Genomic DNA, 26,535 nt, shown 5'->3' with positions numbered 1-26,535 from the left:
TAAGTTAGTATATTTAAGTAGTTCCCTATTATGTATTTTAAATATTAGTTGGTACTTACTTGCTAACTTGCCCCAAAGTTATTTGAAGTCCTAAATACTTGACATAAATGAACGAATAAATTGATTTGTGAATAAATGATTATATAGATAAATGAATGACTAAATGAATTATTGAATGAATCAATGAATGAATGAATAAATAAATGGATTAATCAATGTATAGAAGAATGAATAAGGAAGAGGCACATCTCCCATAGGCTGTCACACATACAGGCCGGGGGGGGGGGGGGCTGACACGTCCCCCTTGGATCGCCCCCATGCATGTAACTCCGTAACACTCCTAATTTTCAATTGAGACGGAGAGAAAAGAAGACCTGTTAGGTTGTCTTGCCCATGATCAGTATGCAATGGCGCTGCCTTCGGGGATTTTGCAAGAAAATATTTACGATCAAATGTCAATTTCTGTTGCAATATGATGATTGATTGATCAATTTTAGCTGTAAAAATCAATTTAAACTTTTTGTTTCAAGAAGCAGTTCAACAACTGATTGCAAATTTGTAATAATTAGTTGCATTGCGTATGAATGATTTTGGGAATCTCTCGATAGATTTGCAACAGATCACAAGTTTCTTGCAACGTGTCATGTGTGAAAAAAATCTTTTTCAATAGAATACATCTCATTTTCTTGAAACCTGCAGTGGTACATGAGACATCTCAGTTGTATTAAATGTCATATCTTTAATTATATTTATCAGATATACTATGTATTGCTTATGATATAATGTCAATTTTTCCTATATTTTTTTCACCCTTGATGAATATTTTACTCAGGAAGCTATTAAATGAATCCCGAGCTACATTAAAAAGCAATTTGAATGTAATGAATACTGTGTCTGATTATTAAGTTGTAACTTATTAAAGTGACAAGTCTTTCACCATCAGTAATGAATGGTTTGCCTTTAACGAATCCTAATATTTGAAAGTTTAGGACTAAATAAAGTAAGAATTCAATTAGATGAAATTTACCATATAAATGATAATGCTGTTACACAATGTCTATATTTCTTTCATTACACCCTAATAGTTCATATTTTAATGAACCAATTGTGAAATCTTTGATCCAGTAGTTTTTTACGAGCATGAAACAGATTCAATGCTAGTGTAAAAGTTTTCGTTTTTGATGTGAAAAGACCTTTCCAGCAATAACGATAATTGTTCCATTCAAAAGTCTTTTCTTTTTCTTCAACTTTCATTTAGCTTTATACTTTCATGTCTTCTGCTACATACTAGTACATGTTCAAATTTTGTTATTGATGATATTGTAGACATGTTTAAAGGTGTATTCAAGAATAAATAAACTCACTTAAATGAAATTGGTATACAAACATTTTTAGTGATCATTTGTTTCTTTCCTGATTGTTCAAGCTAAACAGAGGTGAGGGGACAAAAGAAAAAAGGTAGAAATGGAGAATGAGAGGGAGAGAGGGGGCGAGACAGGGAGGGAAGGAGAGAGGGATGATAAAAAGGAAATCAAGAAGGGGAAAGGGATAACATTGGATAATAGAATGACGGGTCCCATTTGTATAATATTGACTTGTACAAAGTCACTTGTGTTGACTTGAAATAGTTTTTTTAATCATACTTCTAAACCAAACTTGAAATATGCTTCAAAGCTAGAAAAGGGAGAAGTGAGAGGAAATGATATAAGATGGATTTCTGGCCATTAACAAATATTTTTATGTTGTCATGAACCATTAAGAAATGAGAACTTATGTAAATTTCATTACACAACATACGGGACAGCTGCTTTTGCACATCACGTCACAAAATTAATGAATCTTTGGGCCACTGCACACCTTGATGATCTTGCTAAAAATCTTGTTTCACTCACTAACATCGTCCTCGAACCACTCATATACTCAATCACACATGCAAAACCGACTCCAGGGGGGCGTTTCACAAAGATTTAAGTACGGCTTTAAAAAAAAAGTCGCACTTAAATGCCAACGTGTACATGAAATGCAACGCACAATCTCATTGATCAATATGCAGTAGTGCGCGTCCTCATGGCATGGTCTGACCAATGCGGTCATGCCTTTTATAATGCACACAACTGGACATGCAAGACAACTCCAAGTCATATTTAAATCTTTGTGAAACACCCCCTAGAACGACAAACTTTATTGCGTTTATTTCCAATGACATACCATTGGTCGGTTTGGGGTCTGTTTCCTTGGTGTGAGTCGTGTGACTGTAGCAGTAACTTCATCCACTTTACTGCCATCTACTGACAAAAGGAAGCAACTTCATTTCCTTTCAAACTTGAATTTTTTTCTCAATTTGGGATACTTTCTTTATATCTTCTGTTCTCTACATAATCCTAAAGAAATTGTAATCACTGAAGTCCCCAATTTCTGAAATATAGACATTTGAAAAGCGAATGACTCTCTCTCTATATATATATATACATATGCCCACATAAAACGATGGCAAATTTTTGTCATTTACTATGAAACTCATTCTACAGTTGATTCCTTTTGTCAGTGGACAGCCCCCTTGCATCCACTACACTCATTTTTTACATGCATCCCATTTTTGCCATGTTTTCATATCACTCTCTGCTATTTTGAGATACATACAGTACACGGTTTCTTTGGCCTGCCGCATTGGCCTTTCTTCTTGCTAGGTCAATGGCAAACACCACCAACCACAATGCACACGAAGAAAATGAACAAAATAAAACAGTAAAACAATTGGTTGCGTTTGCCACAAAAAATCAAAGACTGCCTGGCTCACAAAGGCAATTTATTCACTCTGATAAATAGATCATTGATGTTAGAGGCTTAGATACAGAGATGAGCTATCTCTCCTATTCATAAATGCATCGTTCTTTTTGACGTGATGGTAAATGCCGATGATGGGTGGCCTGCTTTGGAATGGGCAGCGATGGTGTCGAGAGGCAGAGGGCGCGTCCAAGATTTCTAGTCGAACAGACCTGTGATTAGAAGATACCAAAGGGAAGAGAAGAAAAAAGTGTTAAGAATTTAATTGATAATGAGGGCATGTATTTGTAAGATTCACCAATAAACTTAAGTGAATTCAACAGTAAAGGACCCCTCCCCCCCCAAAAAAAAAAGAAAGATACACTGTTACACGAATAATGAGTCGTGGAATAAAGAATAGCAAAAATTATTCTTCAATTACGATTTACAGAAATCAAATGGATGTAAATGTAATCAATGCATGACTTTGGGAGCAGTTTGCTATTAAAGTGTACATAAAAAAGTAATGCCTCATGGATATGGGTAAAAGGCTACTGGCTATTCAGGGGAGTAGCCAAAAATCACAGGAAAATAGAACATTAAGTGTAAAATTATTGTGGTAGTTGACAAGTGTTTGAATCCATTTCCAATCCCGGAGAAGATACCCAAATAGCAGAGCTGCCAACCTTAATTTGTGAAAAAAATCTTTATATCCTAATTTCAAGCCTAAATCCTATTTTCCATTACAATTTTTAAAATTCAAATTTTTAGGGGGGGGGATCTATCAGTGTCAATTTCCTATTAAACATCCTTCTAAATGGGGAAAAAATATATCAATTATCAGCTGTGAGATAGGCAGATTAAAGATGAATATGAACTCACCGAAACCCATGTCGTCATCAGACTCCTCGGACTCTTCCTTCACTTCCTCCTTCTTTTCTGTAATGGGGAAAGAACAAAGCAGATAGAACAATGTTACCAAGAATGGATACAGAGAATTTTATGATAACCTATGGGCAATTCCATAAAATATGTCCGACCCCCTATATGTGGGACCTTCATAAAATTTTCTGTCCCTGATTTCTGGTTCTTTTGATAGTCTGTAATGCTCTCAAATGACCATGGCTTGGTCAGTTAACGAAGTGAAGACTTGAGAAAATGGGGGTTGGATGTACAAAAAGGTTGATCATTTTATGGAATTGCCCCTATGTAAATATAAACACTGCTCATTCAACATGAATAAAGATTATCCATACTTGGATCGTTTGACACTTGAGCTTCTTTGCCAATTAAAACCACAGACTTTGGAAGCCGTCTTTTGTCAGATGAAACACTATGAAACACTCCTAATCTTATAAAAGTGAGTTACAGCGCTGAGACTTGCAAGGGTCATTTGAAACTTCGTGTTATGAAAGACGACCCTATTTCACATTCAGAAGTGGCTTTAGCAGCTCCACGTTCAACCAAAATTTCTTGAAGAAATTTACCATCAGTATCAACCGATGACATGGCATGCACGAGTATTGTGATTATTGCAATCAAGTTTACGACAGAGATACCTAGTTCACCTTCAGCAATTGCATCGCAAACATCTGAAGAGAGGGCATCAGTTTCCTCTTCACCAACAATTTCCATACGACCATCCCGGCCATCAACCAATCCTATGGGACAATTTTGAGTAGCTTTCCACAATCTGTTTACAAATTTGAGAAAGAGTACCCGGACTTACCTTCGGCGGGAGCCTCGCCACCAGCATCTCCAGCTGGGGCAGCAGCAGCTCCACCACCGCCACCACCGGCTCCTACGTTGGCGATGAGGGTAGACAAGTCAACGCTTGACAGAGCCTTGGCAAAGAGGCTGCACCAGTACGGTTCCACATTAACTCCAGCAGCCTTGATCAAGGTTTGAAGTTTGTCGGCCTATGGACAGAGAATTCAATAACAATACAAACAAATGAAGATCAACATTTAAAAATGGATCAGAGTCGGTCAATCCAAGGATGCCAGTTAATGTATCTGACTTTAGGACAGCTTGAAGTTGAAAGAAAAGGCTTTGGGGCGGGGGGGGGGGGGGGGGGAGGGAGTGAGAAAGAGGAAGATAGAGACAAGAGAGGGAAGGCACAAGATGGGGGGGGGGGGGTCTGTGCATTGGTCGAAAATCATTTGCAAATTTTTCAAACATACATGTAGCGAGCAACATTTCAGTTGATATACAGTTCCTAATATTTCAATCATCACGCATTTCGCAAACGATTTAAAAACGAATGAATATCTGACTGGTGTCACCTCATTGACTTTTGTACCAAGATGTTATTAGATTCATTTTCATATTTCATTTCCTGTAAAAATAGCAAAGGATCCAAACTTTATATGAAATTAAAGCATATCCTCTCGACTCTCAGAAAAAATAAATAATAAGTTGTGATTATTGAAGCATTGTTAGTTACGCTTCAATGATCACAGAAAGGTATGAAAATATGCACTATCTCACTAAATGTCAATGACTATCACTATCATTCATGTATAACTGTTACTGAGGTGGAAAACGAAGGCTACACTATTCTCTTTCATATGATATGCATGTATAATTCATTAGATTTTATGAAAGCAAAGTTAGGACATTTTGACTTTCAGCATAGTTCATCCACTCACTTTACAGTGTTTTATTGTAGTGTACAAATGATTCGTGTATAATTTGTAGATCTATCCAAGGTAAACAATTATCACTCTGAAACCATTTGGAACCATCTTTGGCCAAAAACCACCAAGATTTCACCTTGGATCGATTAACACTATAAATTCTACTTTCTCTCATAGCATCTTGTTTTTATCCCCCTAAAAGTTCTTTCTTATCCTTTCTGCCTTGGAAATTAGCTCACACTGCAGATTCTCCACTTTCCTCCCTCTTTTAATTTTATACTCAACTCTCCTTTGATCTACAACTGTTATCATGCCATATGATGCCCCCCCCCCCCCCCCCATGAGCCGGTTTCTTAGACTCATTTGTTGCCCAAATTTCGACTGGCATGTTTAGATTTTCTGCAACATTTTTTTTTTATCTTACATGTCTTTTCACAAAATGAAATTTTGTATCAATGTTTGTTGAATATATTTGTCTACTTTCAAAGCAATTTTATTTTCAACTTCCACCTCAATATTTCATACAAATCTAACAATGGAAACAGAGAATTCCCTGATACAATCAGTAGAGGCACAAGGCCAATATGGGAGACTCTCTCCAATAGGGGAGACAATCTCCCACATTGGAGACTTGCTTTGCAAAAGGACAAAAGAAACACCAACAAAAACATGATTTTTTCCACCCAAAATTTTGTCTCACTGAGGTCAGAAGCCCATTTGTTCTGTGTGTGATTGACAACAAAAATCCTTATCAAAACAAAAGTAGACTGTGAATTTTTAAAGTAGACAGTGAAAAGGGGTAATTTTTAATGAGAAATCTGCTTATCACATTTTTATTTGCCGCCAAGGTAATTGTTTTGCAGCAAATGTAAACAAAGGAAATTGGACTCCAAAACTGGAGACTGTCTCTAAAATTGGATACCAAAATTCTTTACAAAAGTCTCTGATATTGGAGATAATCTCCCACATTGGAGATAGTATAGTCTCCAATATTGGCCGTGCGCCTCTACTGACAATGTATCTCCATGTTTTGCGGCTGTGATTCGCCAGTACCCCACTTTGACAGTGTGTGCAAGAGCCGCACGCGATACGGTATGCAACCCCCAGAAGTTGCAGTGGCCATTCAGCCCACATTACATGCAGAACCCCTGTGGAACTATGAAGGCAACCCACTAGCATGCCGTAGATTTGATTTCGGTGCAGATTCAATGCGGTTGAGCTTTTCTGGGGTTCATATTTTTTTCTTATATCATTTAGAAGATACAAGATATTCTAAATTTGTGGGAACATTAAAAATTTGGAACCACAGATTTCATCATTTTCAGTGCATTTCTTGGCGACCCCGCTTCTTATATCTGACTGAGCTAAGCTGCTGCTTGCCCTGGAAATGCGGCACAGATTCTGTATTTGTAGGGCAACATTTGCCAACTTTTCAAAGGGGATTTTGGTTTTGGAGTTGAAATCTGGACTTTCCTCCTGAGGCTCCTGTGGTGATTCTCCTTCTGTCTTGTGGTGTTGGACACCAGTAAAAAAATTGACTCTTTTTGCCACTGCTTTAATTTGGAGCCTTCTTTGAATTGAGAGGATGAAATGAAAAAGCTTCTTTCCCTTCATCCTTTTTTTTCCTTCTCATTATTTCTTTTCTGTTAATCTTTCTTTTTTTCTTCTTTTTTTTTGGACTGGGTCTGTGCTGCATGGCCTGTGAAATAAGTTAGACAAATTGACATTTAAAATTCGGGCTAGTTTCTCTACCCCAACTGTTGAATTATTGTACATCATCACACAAACTTTCAGGCATTCCATATTCACACCTGCACACCACAGAAAACAGACTCATTCAACAAAGTTCAAACATATCAAAATTGGATTGAGACATTGAGTCCAACTTTTACTTTTTTAGTAGGCCTACAGTTTTTACTGCCATACTGGACCATCTGAGACTAAGATTAAGAATAATCTTTTATGCGTTCTTCATCAGCAACATTAACGAATAACGTTTAACAGCCAACGATGTAAATAGTATACAAATAATGCATGCAGCCGAGTGCGTTAGTGGAAATGCAGAGCACGCGAGGTTTCTTTAGATAGGAGTCGCACTGTGCACGAGCCGCTTGCGGCGAGTGCCCAGTGTGCTCCATCTGAAGAAACCGAGCTTTCTCTGCATTTACTTTTAAGTTTTATGCAAGACAGAGCAAGTGCATTATTTGTTTTATGAAATAGCAACACAGAAACAATTTTTAAAAAACTTACAGTACAGTTTTGTTGGACTTTACCGCACTGGTTTGCTCGAGCGTGCAATGTCAATTTTCGTTGCACACCTTTTGCACTACCGTGCAGTGCACAAAAAAAGTTGGATGTCATGTGACGCGTATTGACCAATCGCGATGCTTGAAATAATACAGCTATTTTATAATAAGTTGTAGTAACATGGGCATGGCCATGGCATTGCCATTGATTGGCAACACGCATGGAGCCTAGCCATGTCCATGACAAGTGCAGAATACGTATATTAAGGATACACCCCACCCACCACTTTTCGAACAAGGCATACTTGCCAAATAGAAAGTGTCTACCCATTCAACTTTATGGGGTGTAATCTGCAATTAACTTATATAAGCCATGCTGAAGGTTTTAAACTTTTAGCTTCGCGGACATTACACAAAACTTTATACATGGGCACACACTATGGGGGAAGTATTACCGTGATTGGGACCTCATCATCTTGGAGGATAAGAGCGCTGTAAACGCAGGCAAGCTCAGAAGTATTGTCCTCAGAAGACATCTTTGATATTTAGTGGCTTGATTTCTTGGGAAATCAGTACTTGATGGCAAAGAAAAATGGTACACGTCGCCGATTTTGGCCTTAGCTCGATAGAGAACTGTGCACCTTGTTTCTATCCGTGTTGCAAGAGGTCTGTGGAAAGGACAAGTTCATTAATTTTGGGTGGGATCTTTTTATTTTTTATTTAAAAAAACATTTAAAAGTCGATTGTAATTGTTTTTTTAAACAGTATCTTCAGATCAAATATATTATAAAAATCCTTTATTTTACTAATCGAATCTGATATCGAGAGATGTTATTTTGATATATGTATAAGAATTATTTCAGCACATTTAACTTTTACAAAAGTGGATTATTCCTGTCATCCGTGCGTAATGTTAATGGCCCCAAGTTTCGTGGCTAACGGAACTACAATCGTCTGATCCCCTAGAAGTCCGGCGCGATAAAGGTAGGCTGATACCAGGATACGGCTTTACACTGTTTTCCCATAGCGCGCGCGCGCGCTCTGCTAATGTGAATTATGGCTGTATTTGGGCTGTGGAAGGAGAAACGAACACTCTAAAATGTTGCGATATTATTTCAATTTAATGGGGTTCCTTTGGGGACTAATTGCTTTATTTTGTATGTTGAATCACAGAGTTATGTGTCAACTGGTAATCAACGTGAAAAACGACGGTGGTGACCTTGTTCAAGAGAGTATAAACGCTGATGTCAAACGCGATGTGATTTATTTGCAGTTTCAAAAGCTTGATGGCACACTTGTGAAAATGGTCATTGATTTCAAATCGGTAAGTGAAGCAAAAAAAAATGCTTGCTGGATGGATTGGGTAGATTTTAAGTTTAGAGTCATCATAGGCATTAAACCGTTGTATATACACTGTAACACAGTTGATCCAGTCTCACAAACCACGTATTAAAGAGTAGAACTTAGAGTAAGTAGAGGCGCACGGCCAATATTTTAATTGGACTTGGACTGGAGACTGTCTCCAATATCAGAGACTTTTGTAAAGAATTTGGGTATCCAATTTCAGAGACAGTCTCCAGTTTTGGAGACCAATTTTCTTTGTTTACATTTGCTGCAAAAGGATTACCTTGGCGGAAAATAAAAATGTGATAAGCAGATATTCCTCATGAAAAATTACCCCTTTTCACCGTCTACTTTAATTAAAAATTCACCGTCTACTTTTGTTTTGTCAAGGATTTAAGTTGTCAATCACACACAAAACAAGTCAAATGGGCTTCTGACCTCAGTCCAGTGAGACAAAATTTTGGGTGGAAAAAAAATCATGCTTTTGTTGGTGTTGTTTCTTTTGTCCTTTTGCAAGACAAGTCTCCAAAGAGTCCAATGTGGGAGATTGTCTCCAATGTGGGAGATTGTCTCCCCTATTGGAGAGAGTCTCCCATATTGGCCGTGCGCCTCTACTGTTAGAAGTCGTGATCGTTGACGACCGGGAGATTTACAGGAAGGCATTATCTCACTCCCGTATCAGATGATGATGATGATGAATAAATAAAAATGATTTAAAGGAGAATGAAACCCTTGAAACTAGCTGAATCCATATCAAAGAGAAAAATCAAAGAAACATATTGTTGAAAGTTTGAGGAAGATTGAATGAATAATAAGAAAGTTATGAGCATTTGAATATTGAGATCACTAGTGCCATGTAGATCCTCCCATCGGCAATGCGACCAAGATCTGTGATATCACACACGTACAACTCCGTCATTACTTTAGTACTTATTTCACTTATATTCTCACTTTTATAGAGTCTATCACAAGGTTAGGTGTTTTCTTTATGAGATGACAAGTACAGAGGTTTCACAACATTATATCATTAATTGATGAATCGTTTGTCATATGATAAGAATGAGCAAAAAGAGATGTTTTGGGGTATATTTTCAGTGTCCGAATGGGAGAGTTGTACGTGTGTGACATCACAGATCTTGGTCGCATTGCCAATGGGAGGATCTCCATAGCATTAGTGATCTCGACATTCAAATGCTCATAACTCTTTTATTGCTAGTCCTATTTTACTCAAAGTTTTGTTGATCTTATTCTTTGATTTTTCTGCTTTCACAAAAGCTAACTTGCTCCAAGAGTTTCATTCTCCTTTAAATTAAATGGTGGATCAATATCAACCTCCCTTGAGCTCAATAAAATGATCTCGCTCAGTCACTGATCACTGACACTCCAGTGAGTGGGTGATTTCAATTACGGTGTTGAAATTGTGTTGGTTAAGTCACAAATTGTGACAACACAACAACACCGTACTTGAAATCACGCTGGTGTTGGGATTGACCTCGGAAAATATGACGCATTTCCGGCAGTTCTTGTTGAGCGCTGGTGTTGAATGTCGTCTGCTGAACCGAGCGTTACAGTGTAATTTTACAGCTGGTGTTAAATTAGGAAAATCATGATTTCAAGTTGGTGTTGATGTTGATGTGATGAACTGTATACTGTACATGTATGATGTAGCTCACGAACAGGCGGCGAACACGACGAAACATCCTTGTAAAATTATCTTTTACTTTAGTTTTAGTTAAGATGAGCGCAAATCATTAAGAGTTTTATACATTTTAATGAAAAGTAATATTTATGCTTTCTGATTCCTTGCAGTGATTTTAACCTTTGCATTCTGTACGATAAGATTTTCTTGCAATTTCTTCCCGATTTCACTTTCGTCGTGGAGAATTTCTCACATAAAGTTGAGATGATCAGCAGTGCAGTGCAGAGGCGTGATGTCATAGGCTATCGCTACACGATCGGTATCGCTCCTCTGAACTCAGCTCGGTGTTCGAGCTCGGTTCAGCAGTCTTTTCAGTTTTCATGCTCTCAACACCAACACCGAACACCGTACTTGAAATCACCCAGAGTACTCAGTGTTGCTTAGCCAGGAGGCTTCTAGAGAGTAAAAAATCATTAACTAACGTGTGCTTACTCTCCACTGAGCCAGGGATTGCGTCCCATTCATGTGCGTGTACGGTACTGTGAAAAAAACTGAAATTTTTCGTCCCCGAGATTTTTACTTTCCTTCTAACTTAAACGATCTACATGTAGGCCTAGGCTAGCCCTAAAATGTAAATGGGATATAATTTCATTTCCGACATTTATATGATGTTGATTTCATTTTTAAACAAGAATTCATAAAAAAACCGAGAAAAACATTTTGAGAAGACGGAAAAAAGCTTGCCGATGTTTACGTCGCCATCTTGTTCTCTTTGTTCTTTGCCAAGCTACAAGAGGCTTTTTAGAGGCATATCCTCTGATATATTTGCGTCTTGTGCTGTGGTATACCGGTAAGACAACAAAAAAATCAGAAAATTTTTATAAAACTCCTCCGAAATAGCTCGGATACATTAGTTTGATGATAATTCTGTAATACCAGTTTTTGTTCTATTTTTCATCTCTTACATGTATTCCTCTCTTAGGAAGTACGCATCTTTAAAACCATTGTCTTAGGAGAGGAGGAGAGGCTAGAGAGTCAGTATCACATCATGTGCTTTGTGACCAAATTCAGCAAGTCAGAATTCATCTCATCAGATGCCATGTCTAAACTGAGACAGGTAAAACACCAAAGTTAGACCTAAAATAAAACATCAAAATGATTCAAATCGTCAAATGTAAACTTTTACATACTGTATACATGTTTCTAAAATTCATTAAAATTGTTGTTATACTTTCATTATTTAAAAAAATGACCATTGTACACATGAAAATGTGTAGTTGTTATCTCCAAACATCTTTAATGACAAATGTGGCCGCCCCCTCATAAGTACGCCATTAATGAAGACCGCAGAATTTTAACTTTAGTTCAGTAATTTGAAACTTGTAATTGATGTAACACATTAGTAGCAAGGCAATAAAGATCCAGGATTTTCGAAAGGGGGGGGGGGGCATTTTTGTCCAGAAAAAAGGTCTTCGATTCCGAAGGATGGTCATTCTACATCATAATTCGACAAGCCCCACCTCCCAACAAACACTTTGCACTTACAAAAAATTTTATCAAAGGGGGGGGGGGGGGGGCATCGTACCCCACAAAAGGCACAAATCCCTGAAAATCTAAAATAAGAGCCCTGAAATTCTCACAGGGTCCAGTGTAAAATGTAAAAAAAAAAATAATAAAATGTAGCAAATTTTAGCTGTAAGATCTCATAAAGAAGCACAGAAAAAAAAAAAAGTATAATTTGACTCTCTCTCTCTCTCTACTGCTGCTACTTTTTTGTAGAAAAATCCCGGAACCATCCGCAACCCGGAAGAAGACAAAGGCAAGGAGTCTTTGACCTTTGACATGTCCGTCAGCCTCGAACGATCGGCCAGGATCAGCCCTCATATCTACAACACATGCATGGAAGCCAAGGAGAGGGTGTACACTCGTACAGCAGACATCAAGGGATGGTCGAAAGGTATGTATTCCATTGATTCTCATTCTGAATCTGCTTTTGTCCCCGATTCGTAGTTTAGTTTAAATTCATAATCGTTTAGTAGCTTTTTATCCATTATATGGGTGTCTCTTCATATTAGATAATCATCTCTTCTTAAAGGACAAGTCCAGCACCCCAACAAAAAATTGATTTTTATAAAAAGAGAAAAATCTAACAAACATAAGCACTGAAAATTTCATCAAAATCGGATGTAAAATATTAGAAAGTTATGACATTTTAAAGTTTCGCTTAATTTCACAAAACAGTTATGTGCACATCCTGGTAGGTATGCAAATGAGGGGACTGATGACATCACTCACTCACTATTTCTTTTGTATTTTATAATATGAAATCTGAAATATTCAAATTTTCTCCTCATTGTCCTGTGAAACTACGTTTTATTCCTCCCTGAAGATATGGCATTACCATTGTTATAACATTTTATGGTTCAGTTAAGTTGGTCCTTGATGTCAAATTGGTAAAAATTGAAATATTGTATGATTCAAACAATAAAAAACAAAAGAAATAGTGAGTGATGGACATCATCGACTTTTTCATTTGTTTGTCACTGAGTTCATATAACTGTCGTGTGAAAAGTAAGCGAAACTTTAAAATGTCATAACTTGCTTATTTTACATCCGATTTTGATCAAATTTTTAGCATTATGCTTGTTTGATTTATCTCTATTTATTCAAATTAACAATTTTCTGGGGTGGACTTGACCTTTAAGTAGCTTTTCTCCCCTTTCAGTTGATTCCTTTTCTGATTTATGACTTAATAATATATCTCTTATTATATTTTTTGTTCTCATACATCCATTGATTTCTATCCCCAAATGAAATTGAAAGTTCTGCATAATGTGAAATGAATGCACATGAATACACAGCAGTTGAATAAAAGTAGAAAATTATTTGTTTTAATTTCAATTTCTTAGTAATTGTTGCTTTTAGAAGCTTGTTTGTCAACTGCCGGGGTCTGGCTACGAAATGTTCTCAGTGAAAAAATGACCAATTGTTGAGGGGGGGGGGGGGATACTGAAAAAAACAACATCCATAATCATGTGTGTCCATAGTTGCTACCACATCAAAATATATATTTTTCATTAAAAAAACAAAGACGTGAAGTCACATTGCAGGATGAATGTTACTTTCTCAGCTTTCCGTCTGAAAACAAGCCCAAATGCCAAAATGTTTTATGCATCAAGATGCTCGAGGTCTACTTTGGAGAAATAACTCCTATTGTATTGGCCCTCCAGAATGAAATGATACTCACACAACAGCTTTTCCCTCAAATTTTCTATATTTTTCTCTATTAGCAATTAAAAATGGGAGTGTCATACTGATTTGGTCTGTGATGAATTCTAATTCACTGTAAATTTCAGATTATTTTATTATGTTTTATTTTCAGAATACATGTGTACAGTACGTTTCAAAGCCCCCCCCCCCATACATGCTTTTCATGTGATAAAAAATTCACACCGCTTTTGATCATTAGACTTGTGAAACTAGAATAGGGTCAGTGCACCATTTAACTGGAACCAGTGATTACGTTATGACTCAGGACATGAAATGTACATACATGTACGTACACAGAGGGAATAACAATCATTGCCGGCCACACAGAAACGTTGTTAGCCTATTACAGAGCGCTAACAGTAAGCCCAGTCACATCTTTGGATTTGTGAAGTCAAAACATTTATTTCAATGTGTATCAAAGTAATGCATTGTTGTAACGTTAAGCATCGCTGCCACATTACCGGTTGTAACAGGGCCTCTGTTAGTGAAATGTTAGCGCTAACAACGTTTTTGTGCGGTCAGTGAGTATAGGTTAATAGGAAAATGTATTTTGTACAATGTACATGTAATTTCAGCAGCTACATTGTACACTGTACTGCAAGGAATACCATTTGTCAAATTTATGGATGAATTTGTACAGTTTTAAATCAAATATGTATTTTCCTGTACTGACCGCACAGAAACATTGTTGGCTTTAACAGAGGCCCTGTTATAACCGGTAATGTGGCAGCGATGCCTAATTTTACAATGCATTACTTACACATTGTAATAAATGTTCTGACTTCACGATTTTAAGATATGACAGGCTTACTGTTAATGCTCAGTAACATGTACAGCGTTTCTGTGCGGCTGGCACTGACCTTTAGATTTTTGTGTCTCTTTGTGTGTGTGTGAATGGTGCTTTATCAATCCTTTCCTCCCTCCCCCAAACAGGAAACAGAGCATCTCTTCTCTTCCCTAAATGGGCTCACACTGTCAAGGGTATTTCACTTCTTCAATTCTTTCAACACTTTATTGCAATTAATTTGCAGCAAATCATTGTTCATCTTTACCAGCTTTGCATTTATTTATTTATCAATTTTTTGTTTTGTTATGCTCATTCAATTCACTTGGACATTGGCCCGTTTCACATGTTTTTGTTTTCACAGCATCTTCTTTTGTTCTTATTGAAATATTTATCAAGTTTTATTTAATGATTTATTGATGCATAACAAGTTTAATGTTTGTCCATGTGAGTTTTATAATCTTAAACATCATAAAATGTTCATGTTTATGTGGAGAGAGATGGAAAGTTGAAGAGGTAGTGGGGGAAGGGAAAGAGGTTAAGAGACGAAGATAGAGGAGGGAGAAAGGAAGGGAGTGAGGGAGGGGGCAAGATGAAGACAGAAAAAAAAGAAATGCTACTATTAGGAGTGGGCTATACATGGGTCAAAAATACTTTTTTTGTAATTTCAATATGACAACAGTTTTTTTTTATTCCTTGTAATGTATCTCAACATGAAATGACAAAAAATTTTGTCTCGGGTCCGAGAAAAAAGTGTGCCGGGCCAAAATCCAAAATGGCCGCCAAAACCCCCCAAAATCACAGTTTTGGCCACAACTTTTTTATTTGGTGGTCAATTTCTCTGGTTTTGGTGTCTATTCATAGGTTTTTTGGGGCAGGCAATTTGTTTTTCCTATAATAAGTACTTTTAAACCATTATTTGTAGAGTTAAAAGGTAATTGTACCTAAATTTTCCCATTTTTGTAGCCTTTTTTCAGCCAAAAAGTAGGTTTTATCATCTTGGGGTTCTGGGATATTAGATGGTATGAGGTCAACAATAGCAAGCAGCTTCATATAGCTATGTTGCTTTTATTCCTCCACTTTGGGTTTTACGGATATTTGTGAAAGATATCTTATTAAATAAAAAAATGTCAATTATCCATTGGGGCTATACAGTATACATATGTACAATGTACTGTACAAACATACTGCACTGCATAAATGCATTGGACACCATGACAGATACAAGGCTTGTATAAACTATAGTGTCATAGAAATGAGCTCTCAGGTTTAGAATTAGATGCCTCAGAAATTGAAGATATGTTTTGTCTCAGAAATTGAGGACATGTTTTGTCAAATATGCTAATTCAGGGGGCGGAGAGAGGTAATTTACACTGTAGCTATTCTGGGCCCCGTTGCATAAAAATTTACCATTATGTTAACTTAACTTAATGGTAACTTGCATGCAATCCTTTATTCTGATTGGCTGTTGATCAGCGTTACCATGATAGTAGACCTAGTAGTTACCTGACCCCATAAACATAGGCCAGTTAGACATCAGAACCAGGTTAAAAAAAAGCCTCCAAATGAAGAAGATATGGCTAAAAATGTGATGTACGTATATATACATGTTTGTGATATTTACATGTAAGTGTAATTTACGTTGCTGGTTTCACCATGTACATCAGCTGACAAGGAATCAAATTCACAATCTAATTCTAAACCTTTGAAGCTCATTTCTATGACACTATAGTTTATATACAGGCCTTGTCATATGCCATGGTGGTCAATGCATGGATATGTGCAGTGTAGTATGTACAGTGCATTGTACACTGTATAGCCCCTATGGATAAATGACATTTTCTTTTATTTGATAAGATATATTTCACAAATATCCGTAAAACCCAAAGTGGAGGAATAAAAGCAATATAGCTACATGAAGCTGCTTGCTATTGTTGACCTCGTACCATCTAATATCCTAGAACCCCAGGATGATAAAACCCACTTTTTGGCTGAAAAAAGGCTACAAAAATGGGAAAATTTAGGTATAATTACCTTTTAACTCTACAAATAATGGTTTAAAAGTACTAATTATAGGAAAAACAAATTGCCTGCCCCCCAAAATATATGAATAGACACCAAAACCAGAGAAAATGACCACCAAATAATAAAGTTGTGGCCAAAACTGTGATTTTGGGGGGTTTTGGCGGCCATTTTGGATTTTGGCCCGGCACACTTTTTTCTCGGACCCGAGACAAAAAATATTGTCATTTCATGTTGAGATAAGGTAAAAGGAACACAAAAAAACTGTTTCCACAGTAAAACCAAAAATCACCCATTTATAGCCCACTCCTACTACTATCACAAATTAAAACAGCCTGCAGCAGTGTGTGTTGATCCAAAGCAAAATATTTTCAGTAAAGGAAAAAAAATGCTATGTTTAAAATGAAAACATAAAATTTTGCAGCTCTAATTCTTAAAATTGCATGAAAACATTTGTCTTTTTTTTAATGAAGGGATGTAGATGATGGTTGTGCGTAAGAAAATGTATGACTTTGATTTTTTTGCAGCATACGTATAAGATGGGCACATTAATACATACATGTTTCATATTGAGTCTGAAATTGTAAATCTAATTCATTATTATCCATAATGCAATATTTATTGCTTGACTTGCATGATGATATTTTTGTTTATAATATCATGTACATGTATGCTCTAACTTTTACATAAGTTTAACGTTTACAGCATTGTCAGCATACATGTATTAAAAAACAACATCACAGGTCTGTGAATTTTAACCCCAGTTTTTACCGGTCTTTTAAATATTTGTTTTATTGAATCATGTGTTCTACAATTTGACTTTGCTAGGTTTTGAAAGAGAAAAGATTAACATTGCGTACTATTATCGCGCATATGGCAATTGAATAAAGGACAATTAATATTAGAGTAACTTTGCAAGAGATGATAGGCGGAGGGCAAGAGGCAGAGGGAGAGAATAGTAATAATAATGATAATAATAATTATGATGATAACGATAATAATGAAAAATTTTGTAGGGTGCTCAATACAGGTGTTTCGAATAAAGTGCTCTGACTTCTACACTATTAACTATGAATTACCGGGGGAAATAAAAATGTGGTCTTAATGAATTAAAAACAAAATTTAAAGGAAACAAGTACATGTATGTAAACGAAACAAAATCCTAAGATGTGCACCTCTGTATACATGTACTGTACACCAACCCACAACTGGGCCCCGTAACACAAAGGTTGGTGATTAATCGCTAAATGAAGTAGCCTATCAAGATCGTCGGTACATGCGCATTTAGTAGACTACTAGTAACTAGGAACCAATCAGAATTGTTCTTTCAAGTTGGCGATTAATCGATAACCTTTGTGTTACGGACCCCTGATCTAGACATTTAAAAGGTTGGTTTTTGTCTCACCTGCATAGCAGAGTGAGACTATAGGCGCCGCTTTTCCGACGACGGCGGCGGCGACGGCGGCGGCGGCGGCGTCAACACCAAATCTTAACCTGAGGTTAAGTTTTTGAAATGACAGCATAACTTAGAAAGTATATGGACCTAGTTCATGAAACTTGGCCATAAGGTTAATCAAGTATTACTGAACATCCTGCCTGAGTTTCATGTCACATGACCAAGGTCAAAGGTCATTTAGGGTCAATGAACTTAGACCATGTTGGGGGAATCAACATCAACATCTTAACCTTGAAATGTCATCATAACTTAGAAAATATATGGACCTAGTTCATGAAACTTATACATAAGGTTAATCAAGTATCACTGAACATCCTGCATGAGTTTCACGTCACATGACCAAGGTCAAAGGTCATTTAGGGTCAATGAACTTTGGCCGAATTGGGGGTATCTGTTGAATTACCATCATAACTTTGAAAGTTTATGGATCTGATTCATGAAACTTGGACATAATAGTAATCAAGTATTACTGAACATCCTGTGCAAGTTTCAGGTCACATGATCAAGGTCAAAGGTCATTTAGGGTCAATGAACTTTGGCCAAATTGGGGTATTTGTTGAATTACAGCCATAAATTTGAAAGTGTGTTGGTCTAGTTCATAAAACTTGGACATAAGAGTAATCAAGTATCACTGAACATCCTGTGCGAGTTTCAGGTCACATGATCAAGGTCAAAGGTCATGTAAGGTCAAAGAACTTTGGCCACGTTGGGGGTATTTGTTGAATTGCCATCATATCTCTATAAGTGTATTGGTCTAGTTCATAAAACGTGGAAATACGAGTAACCAAGTATCACTGAACATCTTGTGCGAGTTATAGTAGTTTTCAAAATCAGCACCGCTGCTATATTGAATCGCGTGATGCAGGTGAGACGGCCAGAGGCATTCCACTTGTTAGTAGCAATGTCTTGCATTAATCAATTGAGTAGGCATGATGGATGTAAGAAGGTTATTTATTTAAAACTGAATTGGGAGCAAAAATAGAGAAGGCTCTATCGCCATACACGTAACTGGTACTTGTTCGTGGTCCGCAAATATTTTCTTGCAACACCCTCTTAGAGGCTGGAGCCATTGCCTTGCTAATGTTGGTGATCTGCAGCTGGCACATCTCTGTTCCTGTAACCTCTAATGGAGGGACCTTTGAGATGCATAAGGTCTTTTAGTGGTATTTCACTCTAACATGTATGTTGCGTAACTCAGATTTTGATGAATTATGAACAGTGTTTTGCTTGTTTGATAAAATTACAACTACATGTATAAAGTTTGTGTTGTGGTGGATCTACATGTACAATGTATATTGAAGTTAAATAGTAGGATAGACTATAAAATGTATTTGGGACCATGCGGTGTCTATCAACCAAGTCTACGTGTCTTGTCTTTCTTATATTATTTTTGTATTATTTGCCATCGCAATCCAAAGCCCATATAACGCATCATTGTGTGATTGTTGCTCTATTATTATTATTTTCTGTGCACACCCCTCTTTTCAGATGTGCGTTTTGTAATACATGTGTTTTTGCTCTTGTGGATCGCTGCATTTGTACTGAAATTACATCTTTTGATACAAATATGCAATGATATAAATGCATTTGAGTGTGAAGAATCATATATCCTTAAGTTTAAAGATGGTCAACATTACTGTACAGTGTAATCATTTACATGTATATTCTGATTTGGAAATCGTGTAAATGCAAAATTTATTTATATATCATATACAAAACATGTGTCAGTACTTGTACATGTCACTCTACTACTTTCCTTTTTTCTTTTCTGATCTGAACCCTTTCTTTTACATAAATAATTACAAAGATCCTAACAACTTAACAACTTTTGCACTGTCATCACTCATCAATAACAAAAGTTCTTTTCTTTCTGCCCCCTCTGACTCACAGGATCAAATTTGACGTACACAGCTCTCATGAATGCTGTACAGCCACTACCAATCTCCAGCAACGAGAAGCAATGCAGTGGGGTACCAGAAGTTCAGCTGCCGTGCGCCTGCCAGCTGGAAGTGTGCATCGGCTGGTACCCGTGCGGGCTGAAGTACTGCCGCGGGAGAGATTCGGCAGGCAACGTCGTCAGCTACAGGTGCGGCATAAAGACTTGTAAGCGATGCCATGCGTTCAACTATCACGTGGACCAAAAGCAGCATTGCTTGTGGGACGATGCGTGGAAGAGCTCGTTACCAGGAGCTGATGTGGACTAAAACTCATTTGGACCTAGGGCTATTGGACTAGCTCTATGGGACCTGTTGTGTTGGGTGTACTATTAAACTCTGTTGGACCTATTCTGGTGGGTGGACTAAATGTACCTGGACCTATGCAACCTGAGCAATGGCATATTGGATCAGTCCAGCTCAGGCACACAGTATCGGAACTCACTACTCTACTTAAACTCACAGGCCTGTATTATGATGAAAATACTGATTGGACTAACTCTTTGGAACCTATTCTGCATCATGGACTAACTCTGTTAGACCTATTGTGTTGGATAGTTTTGAGTGACTTTTGACCAATGCAACCTGAGGCATACATGTATTGGAACTTACAATTTAACTTATTTCCCATTTCCTTAAACTCATAGGCCTGTATTGTGAACTATAGTTTAAGTAGGACATGGTGTAATGTATGTCAGGCTAAAATTATGGGAAGCCAAAAGTATAAAAACTTGTATAGAGATATATGTGCCTCATTTGGCTTTCATTGAGTAAACTTGTACAGTTTAGAGTTAAAAATACAACAACCAAAAATACAAACTAGAGTTCAGAATACAGGCTGCACAGATTAATCTTAATGACACCTCTTTTACTTTGGCCTAAAGTTATGATAAATGTTATACTATTAAAAGAGGTACATGTATTCCAATTTGCTTTGTGGTTATGCTACTTAAAGTAAAACAAATGTGTTCTTCAGTCCTTGATTGGAAGAAGTAGGAACAATGACGTCTTTGAGTCTTCTGTATAGCAAACAATACACTATGTATTATTGGTAGGTACACACGAGATATAAACAAAGATTCATCTATTTTTGCACCGATCACATCATATTTATTTATCATATCATGTACAAAGCTCTGTACAGATCTAGATTTACAATGCAAATGCAACCTTTATAATTATGCATGTTATTTGTAATGCCGATGATTATTCAAATTTACTGGGAGGACCAAACATACCGTTACTATGACATATATGTAATAAGTGCTTCCAAATGAGTGACCAATGTCAAGTAATTCTGGTTTGGCTGTGTAAGCACACAATACTCCTATTTTTATTTATTAAAACGACATAACATACATGTACTTCATTGAGCCATCATGGAAATACCCTGGCGCAGTCCCTGGAAAGTATTAAGGACTTCTATGTTTTCTCAATGAAGTCACTGAATCAGTGATATTTTTCTTCAAATTTGAGGAGTTACATGGAGGTCTTTTTATGGCAAGATCATGTAGAGGTAAAAGTGATTCACAAACCACACATACAGTACACGTACATGTAGGAGAGTACTCCTGGGCCCCGTCTTACAAAGAGTTACGATTGATCCAATCAATTGTAACTATGGAAATCCATCAGTGTCATAATTTTTCATACAGGAAACGTAAAAATGTCCTTTGTACATACAAAGGAGAACACACCAAATTGTCAAGAAATCAATGAATTTATGGATATACATTCATATCTAGATTAAAAAAAAAAAAAACATGCATTTTATATGTTGACTTTGCTGGCTTTACATAGTTGAATTGATCAGATCAATCTTACTCTTTGTAAGATGGGCCCCTGTATTAGCTCCTTCTTGAGTTGTGATCCAAATCAAATTCAGATCAATTGAAATCTCTCGCAACTCTTTGAATGGGGTCTTATTACGATTAATAACATCGTGGGGGCAGCGTGGTCTAGTGGTAAAGACTCACGTCTTTCAATCTGAGGGACGTTTACTTCAGCACTAAATTGGTAGACTAGCTTGATAGACGGGAGCCCCTTAAAGACGCACCTAAAACGTGCGCTGTCCAACTCCTATATTATTTATTATTGATAATATGTGTGCTCTTTGCATGGTACTGAAGTTTGATAAAGTAACATTCTCCACTGCCCGTAACATTCAATCTATGTCTACATCTTAATGCATTATACACTAGTAATTGTATTCTGGTGGGTATTTCATGAAGATGTTCGCAATTTAAGAGCGACTTAATTTAAGAATGGTTAAACAGTCTTATTCACTGCACTGGGAAATGGTTCATACTGAATTACATTTTTGTATTTACATGTATATAAACTATTATTTATGAAATGTGCTACAAATACAATGTTAACTCATTTTTATAGCGAATAAATTAATGAAACAATATACACAATTGCCTCTTCAGTCTTATTATTTTTAATCACCTCACATTTTGAATACTTTAATTTATATTTTTTAGATCCCAAACAATACTGTCTGTATGTTATTAGAAAATAAATGATTATAAATAATAAATTTTGCTATGGTATTATTAATAATATACAGTTTTTTAAAGGGACAGGGGGTGGGGGGGGGGGGCTCCAACTTATTGACTTGATATATGGGGACATCTACAATGTAAAAAAAAAAAAAATGATCTAAAAATGGAAATTCCGTTTTGTCACTGAAAATGTACACAGCAAAAACCTGGATTCCATTTTGCAAAGGTGAATCCCATTAATTTTTACATGAAAATCACTGTCGTTAATTAGGTGGACACCATTCTTAGAGGTGCATAACTTTTTGATGATAATGAAATAAACACCCCTTTAATACACATGTGTCAAAGCCATTGAAAATTATACCCTTTTACCCAATTTTTTTTGCAATTTTGATACCCTTTTTACTGTACATGCATACATCATCCAATACGAGTTTGTGTGTACAAGCATGGTGCACGCCTTGTAATGGCAGTGCCCCCTAAAGAAATTAACAAGCAATTTGTCCATGGCTTTGCTGCATGCAGAAATTAAGTGACTTTCCTGATCTAATACTATCTAGTCTGTTGACAAAGAAGAGGGGGGGGGGGGGAAATGCAGAGATTCCCTCTAAATGCCATGGCTAAACACAGCTTTTATTTTGGTTAAAGCACCTTACAACCAAGAATTTTGATCATTTCACGAGATGAACCTTGGGCTTTGTTTATACAATTCAAATGTTAAATTCGGTACAACTTACTTTAGCTTGCATAAAAGATAAAGGTAAATACAGGTACCTCTTACCAAGTCAAATATTTTGGGACCGCAGGAATACCTCTCCTAAATCGACTTTCTTTAATAGTTAGAAAGTTGATTTAGGAGAGGTATACGGCACATGTTCTCGATCATCTGGTCTCAAAAACTGCTTCGACTTGGGTGAATATTGGACTTGTGGCAGGTCGACTTGGGCGGAGTTAACCTGTACTCATTTTTCTCACCTATGAACGCCACCATCAATACCAACCCAAATGGTAACCGTGGACTAGCTGGATTTCAACTCTGCACGGTAAACGTGGCTTTTTACACATTTCAATTTTACAGAAATGTACAAAAGGATAATTTACAAGCAAATGTACATATGTTACACATTCTCCTACAGAAGAGTTGATTTTTACACATATCATCCTAACAAAACTGTTCTAATCGGAATCATCTCTGTGTCTTGATCTCCTATGTTTGGTGCTACGACCTTCTTTCGTTGACTTGCCCTGACCTGCAGCCTTCTTGCGTGTCTTGCCTTCGCTCCTATTTCCTCCAAGTAGAGGATGGATATCTGTAACAAAAAAAGGAGGAAAATTGTTTGAAAACTTTGGGATAACACAAGTGTGTGTTCTCGGCCCCATAACACAAACATATATACAGGTAACACTGCCTAAGTCGACCTTCCAGAAGTCCAAGCAATTTTTTTAGATCAGGGCCCCGTCTTAAAAAGACGTACGATTGTTCCAATCAATAGTAACTCTCTGGAAATCCATCAATGTCATAATTTTTTCTACAGAAAATTTGCACAATGTCCTTTGTAAACAAAGAGAAGCACAGTGAATTTTCACGAAACAATTAATGCATGAATTTACATCATAGGTGAACAAACATGCATAATAGATGTTGACATTGCTGGCCGTCCATAGCTGTGATTAATCGGATCAATCGCAGCTCTATGTAAGACGGGGCCCAGATTATCCAAGACATGTGTTATATAACTCTTCTAAGTCAAACTTCTCTCCAGTCAAACAGATTTTTGCAATCCCCCTATAATTCTACTTAGGCAGAGTTACCTGTACATGTAATCAACAGCAATAAGCCCATTTGTAATTAGCTTGAGAGCAACTTTTCGCAAATGACTTTGTGTGCACTGTACAAATCTACACATCTTTTAAATGTCAAAAAAGGGTTAGTGTGGAGCCCTGGCTTATCGAATGTTGCAGATTTAGGCAGTAAGTTGTGAAAAGTAGCCCTCGAAAAAAAACCACAAAATTTTGCCTGCATCCAAGGCCAGCTATGGCTGCTATGACGTCCAAAAAAGATAGATTTTTGTTCACTTACCGTCTGATGGCGCCCCCTTGAGGTTGATTTCATGCGATTTGACTTTCTTCTTCTTGGGTGAAGCCATCGGTGGATCCTGCGATATTGATCGCTTAGGGGCCTCCGTCGGGGGCGGCTCATCCGTCTAAAAAGGATTTCAAAATAATGATAATAATAATCATCATCATCATAATGTAATTTATAGGCCTGTATTCTCAAAAGAGGCTCAATTGTACCATGGTTTTTGCAGATCTCGCCAACAATTGCGCTTCAAGTCAGGCCCTTTTCAAAATGCGTGCATTTATAATTGGACTTTTGTAGACAATGAAATAAGCTTAATTGTGTACACAGATCTGCATAGTCCATGGTTTTGTATCATGGTAGAATTGAAACCTCTTTTATGAATATGGGCGACTGAGAATTGGGACCATTTTCATAAAACTTGTTACAATAACAAATTTGCAATAACAGTTTTAAGCTACTGAAATCGTACGATTTGATTGGCCGACAGTAAACTTTTTACACTTGTGCATTTGTGACATGTCTTTATGAAAGGGGATCCACATCTTCTCAAAGAATCGCTCACTTTGTATGGGTGTCTTGATATTCACAATATTCCACCCAACTAAAATATTCACGCCCCCAGTTCAGATTAAAACTTATGATGTATGAGATTTTTTGGTTAAGGGCGCAAGATTGATCAAAAGCCATAAAGTATTGACTATATTTTAATAGCCAATAGTATCTCCTTCATTCAAGTGATACCAATGGCGTAATGAGCCCAAAATTTTGAGGGGGTCAGATGTGGCCTATCAGGCAAAATTTATAAACAGTTGCGAGGGAGCGAGCGAAATTTTGACACTTTTATTACAAAATTAAATTTTGTGATAGATTTTGACATATTCAGAAAATACTATATTTTTCACACTTCTCTGTTTCCCGTTCTCTTTGTTTTTCCTTGGTTGTAAAAATTTTGCGGGGCAAGCGCCCCCCCACGCCTCACCATCCGTACGCAACTGAGTGAAAGGATGATGATGATAAACTTACCGGGTCAGCATTAGGCGCCCATGATTGGTCCTCTGTATCTTCTACATCAGGAGCGGTAGGAAGGTAGAGAAGAACGTTCTTAGGCTCCTCCTCCTCATCACTGGAAAAGGTCAAAGTTCAAAGTTTATAACAATAAATAAATAATATAGGCTTTGTATAGCGCACATATCCACCTTGTTAGGTGTTCATGGCGCTCCTATATTACCCCGGCTAAGCTAGTCTACCGATTCCGGTGCTCAAAGCTCTTTGAGGAATTACTTTCTGCCGGTACTCCTTTACGACCACTTTATGTCCATGATTCCATATGAATATAAATGGATATAAAACCATGAATCAACGTGTCTCACATAGGAAGCAAACGGCTGTTTTCATACTTATATGAAAAATAATCCTTTGGGCAGGGTGCTAAATAAGCACTTGACCGATTGCTTGGGGCAAGTAAAAGTTAGAGTCAGGCAAGTGTTTTGAAGTAAAGACCAAAACTACTTGCCCGAATCGGGCAAGCAAAATTCTCACAGTAGAATGACCACATTAGGGTCGATATGATATGATATTGACCCTATTTTGGGTCATGGCAGGTAGATCAGTTCATGTCAAAAGAGAGAAAAAGGCCAACGGTTTATAAAACCGCAAAGCTTTCTTTTGAAGAGGTTAAACTTTTTTTTTCAAGGATTTTTTTCGGGCAACTAAAATAGATTTTTGGGCAAGTATATTCCAACTTTTTGAAAATTCACTTGTCCGAATAGGAAAGTGCTTCTAAAAAGTTATGTAGCACCCTGCCTTTGGGTATGCCTACAAAGTACTTTTAATTCATTGAAAAAAAGG

The 26,535-nt window shown here is 37.0% G+C and overlaps 3 protein-coding genes across 5 annotated transcripts in view; 1 reads left to right on the top strand and 2 right to left on the bottom strand.

The window, feature by feature from the left end:
- Window positions 1-2,758: 2,758 nt before the first annotated feature.
- Window positions 2,759-8,326, bottom strand: LOC129266235 (large ribosomal subunit protein P1-like). The gene is made up of 4 exons (XM_054904072.2): window positions 8,104-8,326; window positions 4,493-4,682; window positions 3,646-3,702; window positions 2,759-2,996 (listed from the first exon to the last, which is right to left on the bottom strand). Exons 1-4 carry the CDS (start codon window positions 8,182-8,184, stop codon window positions 2,983-2,985), a joined length of 342 nt encoding a protein of 113 aa, XP_054760047.1. The 5' UTR covers window positions 8,185-8,326; the 3' UTR covers window positions 2,759-2,982.
- A 286-nt stretch (window positions 8,327-8,612) lies between these two features.
- LOC129266242 (out at first protein-like) lies at window positions 8,613-22,517 on the top strand. 2 transcript variants are annotated; one of them, XM_054904077.2, is made up of 5 exons: window positions 8,613-8,972; window positions 11,614-11,748; window positions 12,411-12,588; window positions 14,835-14,882; window positions 20,054-22,517. In XM_054904077.2, the coding sequence occupies exons 1-5, from the start codon at window positions 8,748-8,750 to the stop codon at window positions 20,365-20,367; spliced, it is 900 nt and encodes a 299-aa protein (XP_054760052.2). In that variant the 5' UTR covers window positions 8,613-8,747; the 3' UTR covers window positions 20,368-22,517. The 2 variants fall into 2 exon arrangements, with proteins under 2 accessions (XP_054760052.2, XP_054760053.2); XM_054904078.2 differs by lacking the exon at window positions 14,835-14,882 and having other exon boundaries at window positions 8,624-8,972.
- Window positions 21,183-26,535, bottom strand: part of LOC129266243 (retinoblastoma-binding protein 5-like) — a 19,116-nt gene continuing 13,763 nt past the window's right edge. Inside the window, exons 12-15 of one of the 2 annotated variants that reach the window (XR_010294451.1) lie at window positions 25,711-25,810; window positions 24,685-24,808; window positions 23,567-23,914; window positions 22,885-23,378 (exon numbers count right to left, since the gene is read on the bottom strand). Coding sequence is in view for 1 of the 2 variants with exons in the window: in XM_064103757.1 (XP_063959827.1) it covers window positions 23,781-23,914; window positions 24,685-24,808; window positions 25,711-25,810 (358 nt within the window). In the remaining variant the exon portion in view is untranslated. Of the gene's footprint in view, window positions 23,915-24,684; window positions 24,809-25,710; window positions 25,811-26,535 lie in introns of both variants that reach the window. The other variant, XM_064103757.1, reaches the window with a different exon arrangement.

This window comes from Lytechinus pictus, chromosome 8 (genome assembly GCF_037042905.1).
Source record: "Lytechinus pictus isolate F3 Inbred chromosome 8, Lp3.0, whole genome shotgun sequence".
NCBI classification, from domain to species: domain Eukaryota; kingdom Metazoa; phylum Echinodermata; class Echinoidea; order Temnopleuroida; family Toxopneustidae; genus Lytechinus; species Lytechinus pictus.
This window is presented reverse-complemented; position numbering and strand designations above follow the sequence as displayed.